The sequence below is a fragment of the Hordeum vulgare genome, chromosome 6H, assembly GCF_904849725.1.
Source record: "Hordeum vulgare subsp. vulgare chromosome 6H, MorexV3_pseudomolecules_assembly, whole genome shotgun sequence".
In the NCBI taxonomy this organism is placed as follows: Eukaryota; Viridiplantae; Streptophyta; class Magnoliopsida; order Poales; family Poaceae; genus Hordeum; species Hordeum vulgare.
In genome coordinates, this window is record NC_058523.1 from 483,856,776 (window position 1) to 483,868,195 (window position 11,420).

General features: G+C 42.2%; 1 protein-coding gene across 2 annotated transcripts; it reads right to left on the reverse strand.

The window, feature by feature from the left end:
• Positions 1-1,445: 1,445 nt before the first annotated feature.
• Positions 1,446-10,184, reverse strand: LOC123404134 (enhancer of mRNA-decapping protein 4-like). 2 transcript variants are annotated; one of them, XM_045098057.1, is made up of 14 exons: positions 9,330-10,184; positions 8,602-8,651; positions 8,229-8,385; positions 7,924-8,142; positions 7,053-7,181; positions 5,818-6,373; positions 5,413-5,744; positions 4,819-5,307; positions 3,440-3,799; positions 3,245-3,364; positions 2,873-3,043; positions 2,556-2,714; positions 2,189-2,314; positions 1,446-2,083 (listed from the first exon to the last, which is right to left on the reverse strand). In XM_045098057.1, exons 1-14 carry the CDS (start codon positions 10,065-10,067, stop codon positions 1,775-1,777), a joined length of 3,915 nt encoding a protein of 1,304 aa, XP_044953992.1. In that variant the 5' UTR covers positions 10,068-10,184; the 3' UTR covers positions 1,446-1,774. The 2 variants fall into 2 exon arrangements, with proteins under 2 accessions (XP_044953992.1, XP_044953991.1); XM_045098056.1 differs by having other exon boundaries at positions 4,819-5,744.
• Positions 10,185-11,420: the final 1,236 nt, after the last annotated feature.

Below are 11,420 nucleotides of genomic sequence, written 5' to 3' on the forward strand. Positions count from 1 at the left end.
GTGAAGCTGCAGTGTATAGAGGCCACCTCTAAGAAGAGAGAGAGTGCTTAGAGGCGGTGAAAAATATACATTGTGGATGCTCTTAGGTTAGTTGTAATGGAGAGTATCATATACTAGTATCAAGTATCATGCATATAATATTAGCATATTCGTAGTGCATAATATAATACGTTAGTATAATAAAATAATTCATTTATTGACATATACACATCATTTAATATGATACACTATTATGGTATGAGAATACTTACAATGAGGAGTAACATAGAATAGTAACATGCATACATGCATATGTTACTAGTCTAAGTTACTACCTCCACAATGGATAGTAATATAGGGATAGTAACATTGAGTCATGCATTTATTATTTTATAGACTCATCTTGTTTTGGTATGCGGTATGTTACTCCTAGTATGAGTAACTAGCTAAATTATTCAATTTCTCTTTCTTCTTATTAATTAGTTGTCACATTATATTTTTCACTTAGCTGGCATCTATATTACTACATATGTTACTCCCATTATGAATAGTCTGATACTCATCTTTTTTTTCTTCATTTAATTCTACATCACCTCATTAAAATTACCTTGTTCGCATGCATGATACCCACACTACGACCAGCCTTATTTTTATCATTTAATGTTATGAAGTCCTAAAAATATATGTTGACTAAAACTAATACAGTACAATGGAGGTCTAAAAAAAACTCGTAGAATGGAAGGAAATGTCTTATCTTCCTTTCTAAGAGATCATCTCTTAGCTTCTTTTCCACTCCTCACTTTTTCAATCCATTAATTATCCTCCATGATTAACACCATTATACAGGCTCAAAAGAAACTACAGATTATTGGATGAAATTGTCTACTCAACACATGGATTGTGTCTGCTCAAAACATGGATTGTGAGCAAAGAGAACGGCAAATTGGTTACAAATTGGGTTAACCCTTTTGGGTTAATTGGATAACCCTTTTTCCAGGACCGCTCAAGAAATGTTCGGACTTTTGCGTTCAAGCTAAAGAAAAAGAATTTCAGGGGCAGCAATGTGTGGATTAACATCTACTCCCTCCGTTTTGAAATATAAGATCTTTTAGGAATTTCATTAAAAGACTACATACGAAGCAAAATGAGTGAATCTATACTCTAAAATATGTCTATATACATCCGTGTATAGTTAATAGTACAAAGGTCTTATATTTAGGAACGGATGGAGTACTGGACACGGGTATACTAAAGATGACTGTCACGTCCATGCAACGAAGCTGTCACAGACAAAAGCTCAAACCGTCACCGGCTTCCACTTTGGATGTGGCATCCCGCTGACCTTTAGGCAAGCGTCCACCCGGTTCCCGTGGCAGAGCCAAGAATAAGCTGTTTAGACAATAAGCTGCAACAGCAGCAGCTACAAGGACATGGAAAAATACGATGGTATCAGCACAGCAGACAACTTAAACAACATCAATCATATTTTGGGTGGGAGTAACAGCCGCTCACCACAGCAAACGGCTGCTACCACTATCAAAACTTGGAGCTACAGAGGACGACTGTGTGCTCAGGAACAAAGAGACTTGCAGACAGTTCACATGGAAATACTCCAATTTTAAGTCCGATACAAGCCTAATTTACACCAGGGAGCGGGGCACATCGGCCCTTGCAATTTTTCTTGGTGACAGTTTTCATCGTCCTTCTAGTTTTCCCTTGCTTTTCAAAATTTTCTCTCTATACAAAGAAAGAATAGACCATCATACTCCCCCGCTGTTTCTGCAGCCATTTAGAATCACTTGTAGCTAAGCAGAACTGAGTTGATGACATGCATGAGCAAGCGGAGATTGCTGTTATCCAATGGGCTGGTGGTAGGGAGCGACCGGTGGTGAGCCAACTTGGCGTAGACTTGCTCGAAGATGGGCCTCACATGTATGGCGATGACTTGGTCTGTCGGATTGATCGCCATAGCAACATCTGTCATCCACTGAATTTTCCGGGACGTCTCGGTGCCAATATCAACTGCTAGCTGCTGCAGTAGGGCTAGAAGGACTCCCTGGTTCAGAGGGACTGGAGCCATTGTACATAACCCACGCAAATCAACCTGTACAAGAGGGTAGAGCTATAATAACAAATCCAACACACCTATTCCAGTATGAACAAGGGTCATATAGCTCTGCATTAGCTGACCAATCAAGGGCGACCATACCTGAGAGCATAACCAAGACACAATTGACACGTCACTTCTTTGAAGTGCCACTGTAAAAGCCTCGTCAAATTTGTGTTCAGATAGCAGTCTTCCCAGCTCCTTCATCGGGTCTAATGGCGCCTCGACCTGAAAAAATGCATGGTACATGAAAATTATATAGATGTCTTCATCTCATTAATCATATTATTATACCTATGACAAGGTAAATAAGACTGAAGACGCATCCCTCATATCCAATAGGCATGGGAACCCATACCACATCAAACAGCTTAGACAGGTCGCCACAGATTATTCTATGTATATACATATAATAAACCATAATAATCAGAAAAAATGAGGAAGTTCAAAGGGTTTCAGAATTCAGCACCTCTGGGGGTCCAGTGATAGGACCATTATTGGGCTGCGAAACATTTGTATTTTGCGCATTGGCGTTGCCAGATGTAACCAGCGCTAAAAGTTTGCGATGCCCATCAAGTAACTCTGATGTGAGATTCTGGGAGATTGAGGACGCGGAAGCAATAGTTTCCTGAAAGATAATTATATAAACGGTTTGTTATTGTACAACTGGAAAGGAAAAATGCATACTTTAACTTACTATTTCGTGCCATTCCAAATATACAAACATAAAAGTATAAAACAGATAATTCCAAAAGGAAGTATAAAAAGATAGTTTCGCAAATCTACCTTTAAAGTAAGCACCAATGGAGTATGTGCTGCCTCAACCTGCTGCTGAATAGCAACAGCATGCTCAGACATTCCTTTCTGGAATGCACTGTCTACTTGCTCAAACATTGTCTTACAAGATTGTTCAAATGCTGGAACAAGCAATGATTCAAAGCTAGTGCGTAAAACATCCTGCATGCATCCATTTGAAACAAGTTAGTACATCTAGCAAAGCTAAAGCAAATTGATCGTAAACTTCGTATATGGATGAACAACTTAAGCAATCTAATGAGAAACAAATGCACGACAAACAAATCAAGTGCAACATGTTACAAGCCATATAAGAGTTGCTAGAATACCATCCATAAGAACAAGCTACAATATGATACATACCTGAAGAGTCTGTTTTACAGATGTATGAAATTGCATTTGGATCTGCCTAGCAAGTGTAGCTTCAAGTTTTGCAGTAACAGATTTGTCCAGCTGATTCACCACCTTATCACCCACCGCTTTCTAAAAGCAAACAGTCAACAAGAGCAAGGGTGGCAAAATCAAGAACAACAAATGCAACAGGAAGTTAGGCACAACCTGAACTGAATCAGCAACTATAGAGGTCAAGGACTTCTCAATAATAGGTGTCATTGCCCGTGCAACAATTGGTCCAAGTGAAGAAACTTCTCTCTTTACTAACTTATCCAACATAGCAGGAAGGTCCTTGCTTATTGAGTTTGTGATGAGAGTGGTCATTTGCTGCATTCGTTCCCTTTCGGCCTTCTCACGTTTCGTGTTCTCCTCCAGGAAACGAGCCCACAAGGCATCAATGCTAGCCTTAATAGATTTCTCCATGGTACGGCCTAGTGATGTTTCAATTCTTTTACCTTCCTTCGCAATGGGAGCACTAACGATAGTACCTAGCTGCTTGTGCATATCCTTCTGCATGGCTATTAGCTGCAAGACACAGGACCACACAGTAAATAAACTGAAGGTCGTACTCATATAACGCTAATCTAAAAGCCAGTGTTAACCTAGAATTCTCAGTTTCTCAACCTCTAATAGCATTAGCCAAGTGACAAATCAAAGCAAAGCAAGTATGTCTTTTCCTAAAAAAAAAGAACAAGTAGATATTTGCTGATTTTACAAGCAGGCATAATTATTAAGTTGGCCATAGATGGCTACATCATGTCCAACTCAGGGTTCAAAATCAGGGTACTGGACAAGTGGGCCAATACTAGATGGGATACGACAGTTGTCACTCCATGGATCTTCATTTCAATTAGGCCAGTAATGTTTTTTTTCAGTGGAAACCAGAAAGAAATGGCAATTTTACAAGTAAAGATTTTTCTCATATATCTCAAGTAAATATTTAAGAATGTGTGTTTACATGCAGAACGTGAGAAACAAGAAAACGACCTGAATCTATATGGAATTTGTATCCGTGACACCTAGTTTGGATGGACCAGGAATTGAATGGGATTCCAACCTCAGCCTATCCTATCCACTATTTTATTTTGATGCTGAACTTGAAACTGCACAAACAAGTTTATGCCAGGGAGGCAGGCTGCAGGGCCACACTGGTTCCCACTTTCCAGCCCATCCAAACTAAGCATAAAGGGATTGTCTTCAGAAAAGACAACCCTGTGATTTTGCAGTAGCAAGTTTAATATCCAGTCAACAGCCAATTACTCCTGAATTCAGGCCAAATATTATCGACATGTAAAACTAGAGCTTATATGCATTGCTGTTGAAGTTAGTACAGTACAATAGTAGTGCATCAAAGAAGCATTAGTTTCATTACGGCAGGCCGGACGGCAAAGAGACCACAATGGTCGTATTGCAATAGGAGACCAAAATGGTCGTATTGCAAAGTCCAAACAGCAGGTAGAACTTCAGAATACTACAAGCACCTCCATTCGACTAAAGTTACTTCAGAGTACATAGATAACAGAATAGTTTAATGCAATGCTTACCTGTTGCAGCATATCAGCAACTTCTGAAGAGGATTCAATAGGAGGGTATGCACTGCTGACAGGTTCATGCGAAGACTCAGTTGAGTTAAATGCACTTGTAGAAGGTGAGGACTGACCAGATGCTTGAGGATGAAAAACATTTTCCTTGGTATATGAAGATGATTGCTCCTTAGACACAGAGGAAGAGGAGTAATCACTTGTGCCAGGTTTTTCCACGGTTTTGTTTTGAACATTTTCTCCAGCAGCACCAGTATGGTCAGGGACCAGTCTACCAGATGGTGACCGTGATTCTTCCACGCTATACTTATCAGTTGTCACTGAACGCTCACTGATCATTTCAACAGTTTGCTCCAACGAATTTTGAGCTTTCTCTGAGTTCTCATGGACAACTTGAGCTTCCTTGACAGCTTCAAGCTCCAAATCAGATTTAATCTCATCAACATGTTTTGCTTCCACTTCTGCAATCCGAGGGCTACTAATAGAGTCATCCTGGATTTTTGCGCCATCAGATTTAGAGATTTGATTGCTTTCAGCAGACAGAGCGCCTGATATAATTTCAGATGGAGTTATGAGATGAGTAGCATTTCCTCCTACCTTAAACATCATGCGAGGATTTGGGAGCATTTGAACATCACTGTGGCTGTCTCTTAATTCACCCTTTCCAAAATTGTCCTTTGGCATGGGTGTATCTTGCCTAGCGAGGGCAAGTGGTTTTGGCATGGGTGTATCTTGCCTAGTCAAGGCAACTGGCTCAGTGATTCTGCTTGTCGAATAATCAAAAACTGATTGGTCTTTGTCACGGTTGCCTACTGATGGTCCTGATCCAGTAAGATCAGTGTTTGATGCAAGAGGGGCAGACGGAAGATGCGCAGAACCATCACCTTCTGTGTATGCAAGTGGTGGAGCTGATGGCTTAAGATCAAACTCTGCAGATAATGAGATAAAATATAAGCAAAAGAAAAACTGAAGCAATTGAATGAGAAATGGTAATTGTTTTACCTGAAGTCTGATCAAAAGTTGATTGTTTACTCGAATCTGTAAAGCTAGTTCCCGTGGATGACTCTGCTCCTACCACTTCCAGAGGTGTATCATAAACACGTGAAATAGCAGGGTCTCTTCCAAGTGCGATAGTATCAGATGTAGGAGGCGAACAAAGTGATAACTCCAGCCCATACTGCTGGATGGCCATTGTTTGGACACAATAGACTTGAACTACCTGCTCACCATCAGGTTGGCTTTCATGTGTGCCAGTAAGACTTAAAATTGGCATTGCAACTGTAAAATCTGCGATATAATCCAAGCGGGTAGAAGCAGGGTCTGAGCCATACTCAACATGCACAGCATAAATAGCATTCTTCTTTGCATTCGCAAGTAAGATAATGCTTGCTTGAGGCAGCACTGCAACTTGGTTGAAAAATGCCTCCTCGACTTTAGGTTCCAGAGAACTAACAAGTTCCAGGGTCTGGGTGCAATTCCAGCTCTCAGAGTCGCTTGGCAACAACCAACCTTCTTCATTAGTAGAAGCCCAAATTTTAATTTCTCGGTTTAGAGGACCCTACATTAAGAACAAGAATAACATGTAAGACATCCATTAACATATTTGCACAACATGCAGTAAATTATTCTATTTCTCAGAGATTACAAGAGCAGAATCCCATTAACTCATCATTTCTAACAGAAATAGAATATCTACAAAAAAGATTCTCCCATTTGAACATTATATAAATGTAGCATTTCACAGATTATCCAAACCATGAGCAGAGTATTTGCCTCTTCGCCCTTGGCAATTGTAGGCAAATACAGCTCTGTTTAGATTTTATTCAAACTCCCCACTTGTGCCAAGAGGTCGTGGGTTCGAACCAGACTCTTTATTGCACTTCGCAGGGGTAAGACTAGGTTCCAATAATCCCTCCCCAGACCCCCACCTTGTGTGGGAGCTTCTATACACTGGGTCTGTCCTTTGTCAAGTGGTACAAGCACCTTATAGTTCATTTCTAAACACTGGGTCTGTCCTTTGTCAAGTGGTACAAGCACCTTATAGTTCATTTCAATGTCATCTGGACTAATTGCTACGCATAATGGCAGATTCAAACTCCTGGATGAAGCATTTTGCCCAGGATAACACTTCTACAAAAAAATTGAGCAGGATGCCCCAAGAAAAATGTGTGCTACAAAAGGTAAGTAAGTTAAGCAATCGTTGGGACAAATTAAGTAATCTGTGCAAGAGTGCATACTGCCGTGATGAGATTTATATGATGTGGGCGCTCAGGTGCTGTAAGAAAGGCAACTGAGTAAACAGCTTGACCATCATGTGGCTTTAGAATCGATAGAGGCGCTAACTTGCGATCATCCCAAATCTTTACCTGCAAAATAAACCAATATACATTAGAAATGTTCTTAGTGAGGAAGATTGGCACTTCTTTAAATAAAATCATGTCTAGTAGGGAAAAGAGAGGCCAACTAATAAGTCAAAAAATTGCTGGCAACCTCATTAGTGCTTAACCTAGCAGCTGATGTTAATATTCAACCGATTATTAGCAGTAACCAGACAGCAGCTGATAACCATCCAATCAAGGTTACACGAACATAGCAGGTGAAACGTATTTCACAGTTTTTCTACGCATTACAAATAGTTTTATATGGTATGCAGTCAAAACCATCAAATCAAGGGGGACACAGTCCAAACCACAGATCATTTGATGGACTATTTCCAGAATATGTCATGACAGGCCCATCCAAACAGCCCTTGACAACATACCAGGAGACATGGTTTGGTTTCCACTCTTAAGAGAAAGGTGTTTTGAAACGACAAGAGAACAAAATGTTAAGATACCAAAATTTTAAGAAAAAAAATACTCTGCATACCAGAATAAAATAATTAACCCTGCAAGCCTATAGATGGAAAGTTCAGTCACAGTTTAATGATTTATTCAATGGTTGTTTATATGATTTATTCAGTGAAATGGAAGAGGAAACAAGGTTCCATTTTGCTCAGAAGAACTAGAATCTAATGGCATATTCAAGAATACCACATTCAGAAAATACTTCTCTCAATTTCCCAGAATTCAAAAATTCACAATAAACAGGCGGGTATTTGATACAAACCGTGCCATCATTTGATCCTGAAGCCAGTCGGGTAGTCATCCACTGAGATATAGACAAATCTGTCACATCACCATCATGCCTACCAACCAAACGTACACCGTCAATAAGATCATCAAGATGACATTTGATAGGTTCTTCAGCGGTAAAGTCTCTTCCCCTGCCCACTTTAGTTGTATCTATTCTTAAGACGCAGTTTCTGATTCCAACAAACAGAAGTTCCTGTACGAGAAACACGCAACTCCATTAGTAAGTTGAGATGCAAAATGAACTTGGAGGTGGCAAATGTTATATAAATGATGCCTTACTTGCTTATGAGAGTGCCAACATATTCTTGGATGGTAAGCTTCGGCATCACCTACAATTTGTATGGCAACTTCTATCTTTCCTGTAATTTGTGGCTTATTTTCTGCATCGGGCCCCTCATCAATCCTCCACACGTATATCCGTCCATCCACACTTGCGCTGCAGAAGAACAGAGCAAGTTAGCATATATGACCCACGCAATAATAAAGAATACGGATAACGATTAGATGTTTGATATATTGTAAATAATAAAGAGGCATGGCCCCAGAACAAATGTTAAATATGTGACCTCCAAAGGAGAGTGAAGATAACTTTTTGTTCTGCTGCCAACTGGGTGAACAAATTCATGCTGTGTTATTGTTCAGTACACAGTACCTTGCTAAACGATGGACGTCCTCAGCGAAGAAAGCCATATCCGTGACCCTCTAAAGAAGAAAGAACACAAGTCATAAGAAACAGATGCACTTTCATATACTTGGTAAAATTCATACCCACATGAAAGTAAGGAGTGAATAACCAGTTATCATCTAAAGATATTAACAAATATTGACATCAGAAATCCTCAGTCACTTCCTTGAGCATTTAAATTGCAGGACAGTTTTACATAGACTATTTTGTAAATTAAAATAGCTGAATATGAGCACACAAGCAAACAACCACACAGTAACAGCCTAGTGGGTAGTGGTTATTTCATGAGTAGAATGTTCAAATTCACTGAAATAAGCCCATTCAGCTTTCTTAACGATCTAAGAAGCATAATACCAGAATTAACATATCTATTACAGTATTACATAGTTAATTCACCAACCCCGCCATGGCATCAAATACGAATAACAATGTATCGGATGTTGTTTTAAAAATAGCATGCAACTGAATGAGTTGATAACAAAATATCTGAAAAATGACTGCACTGGAAAATGTATAAGGTATGTTATTCTATCGTATGGGCAATGCAGTATTTACACGTCGAAATTTTCAGATCCCTCCCCACTGCTGAAGGCGTCATGCATCATTAACACCCACTACCCAGCGATTCAATTTCTCAATGAGCATTTCTACACAGAACTAACCGATAACTAATCTCGCTGGACTAAAATATATACCTGTGTATGGCCACGGAGCAGTGAGCGAAGCGCGGTGTTGATGTTTAGCACACGGATGTTCCCCAGCTTGAGCCCATACACGATGTACGTCCGGTTCACAGCGATCTGCCTGCCCAGCACAAGACCTGGGTCTGACGTGTACTTGGTGATCGGCGTCACCTCCAGCTGTGGAGGCTGCGCCTCCCCAGGCAGCCTCGAGTCAACGTTGTGCACCGCCTTGTCCCCGCCACCCAGAAGCCGCCCTCTCGGCACCTTGCTGCTGGTGCTGCTGAGCATCCTCGCCGGCGGCGCGGATGGCATCGCCGGGAGCGGCGACGGCTGCGCGGCGGCGAACTCGGACGACGGCGGGGGCATAGATACCGCGGACTCGAGGTGGCCCGAGCCGGAGCTGCCGAGCAGCTGCATGAGGCGGGCGCCCGGGTTGGCGCCCGCGGCGGCCATGGGGTTAGCGCTCGGGTTGGGGTTCGCGTTCGGGTTCGGCATGGGGAAGGGGATGACCGGGCGGGGCATGGGGGGCTGGGGATCCTGCGGGTAGTGGAGGTAGGGGCGGAGGTGGAAGGGAGGGGTGGCCGGGGGGTAGGAGTAAGGGCCGGAGGGCGGCGGCGGGCCGGCGGCGCCGGGGAACATGGGCGCGGCCGTCGGCGCGGGGTTGGGAGGCGGCCTGAAGAGCATGGCCATCTCGAAGGGGGGATTGGGGTTGCCGGGGTTCGGGTTAGGGTTTCCGGCTGGAGACGCCATTGGAGGCGGCAGTGGAGTAGATCTGGGGGGGAAGTGGGGGTGAGAGAGGGGATGGGTCGGAGGTGCGGCGGAGCGGAAGACCAGAAGTGCAGGTCGAGGTGGGAGGCGGCGATTGTTTTCTCTCGCCTTTGCGCCCTCGCTGTTTCGCTTTATTTTGACGAGGATCTTTGAGAACTCAAATGTTGCAGTGCCGTCAGTTTTTCCTTCTGTTTGACTTTACTTCTATATAAAAAAATAAAAATGCTCTCTACCCCAGATATAGGGCAGCTTAACCCTAAAAATATATAGGGCATGTGCCTTAGGGCCTGTTTGGGACCATTTCGTCCTTAAAATTCAGCTCTGCTTTTAAAAACATAAGCCAAACGTGATAGCTTTATTGTTTGCCGTTTTGAAAAAACTATAATCTGAGATACAACTTCATGTTTTTTATGAACCTCTTTAGGAGGTGCTTCAAAAAAATATGAAAGTTGAAGTCGACAGGAAATTACCCATCACTGCAACCAGTAAGTGGATGTTTTTTTTTCTCCCCATTCATCCAATCGGATATATCCTCTCTATCAAATTTTTTATTTTTAAAGCTGGAGCTGAATAAAAGCCAAACACTCTTTTTAAAATAGTTACAACTTCTATATAGGGCTTCAAAGTGTATTTGATGGAGCAGAATTGAATTTTATGAAATAGAGTAGTCTTAAACAGACCCTTAATATTTTGCACTTCTTTTCTCCGTTATATATACAGGGTATATCGGAAATTGATCCATTTTTGTAAACCAAAGCATGCAGAGCATTTGTCGCTAGCAACTCCCCGAGCCAATGCATGAAGTCTAAATGACCCTTCTCGCTCCGTTATACATTAGTTTAGGGTATATATGGTGCCTAATAAATCAAACAATCGACCCGGTCCTTACTCTGCGGCAGTGGAATATCAGGTTTCTACGAGGTGCGAAACGCAAACCCCTTCTCCTTTCTCCAAGTACTACTTCATACTACCGTCCGATTCTTTTATGCTTTCCATGCGAGAGGGAAAATAAACATGTCACGAGTGGATTTTGCTTCGAGAGGTCAATGCGGTGCTAGTTTATAGTTATTTCAAGATCGGATCCGACGGTGCAGATCGAGGCTACGCCTGCACAGGCGAAATGGAGCCGCACGATTGGCATGGGCTGGGCGCCGGCAACGGCACGGCCTGCCGCAGGAGGCCGCATGCAGGCGTGCAGCAGCGCTCGAGGGCGAATGGTACGGCTGCACATGCTCCGGGCGGTGCATGCATGCATATAGATTGATGCATCTCGAGCGCAAGTGGCACTGCCACATGATGCAGCATCGCTCTCCTAAAAAAACTTATATTTAGGAA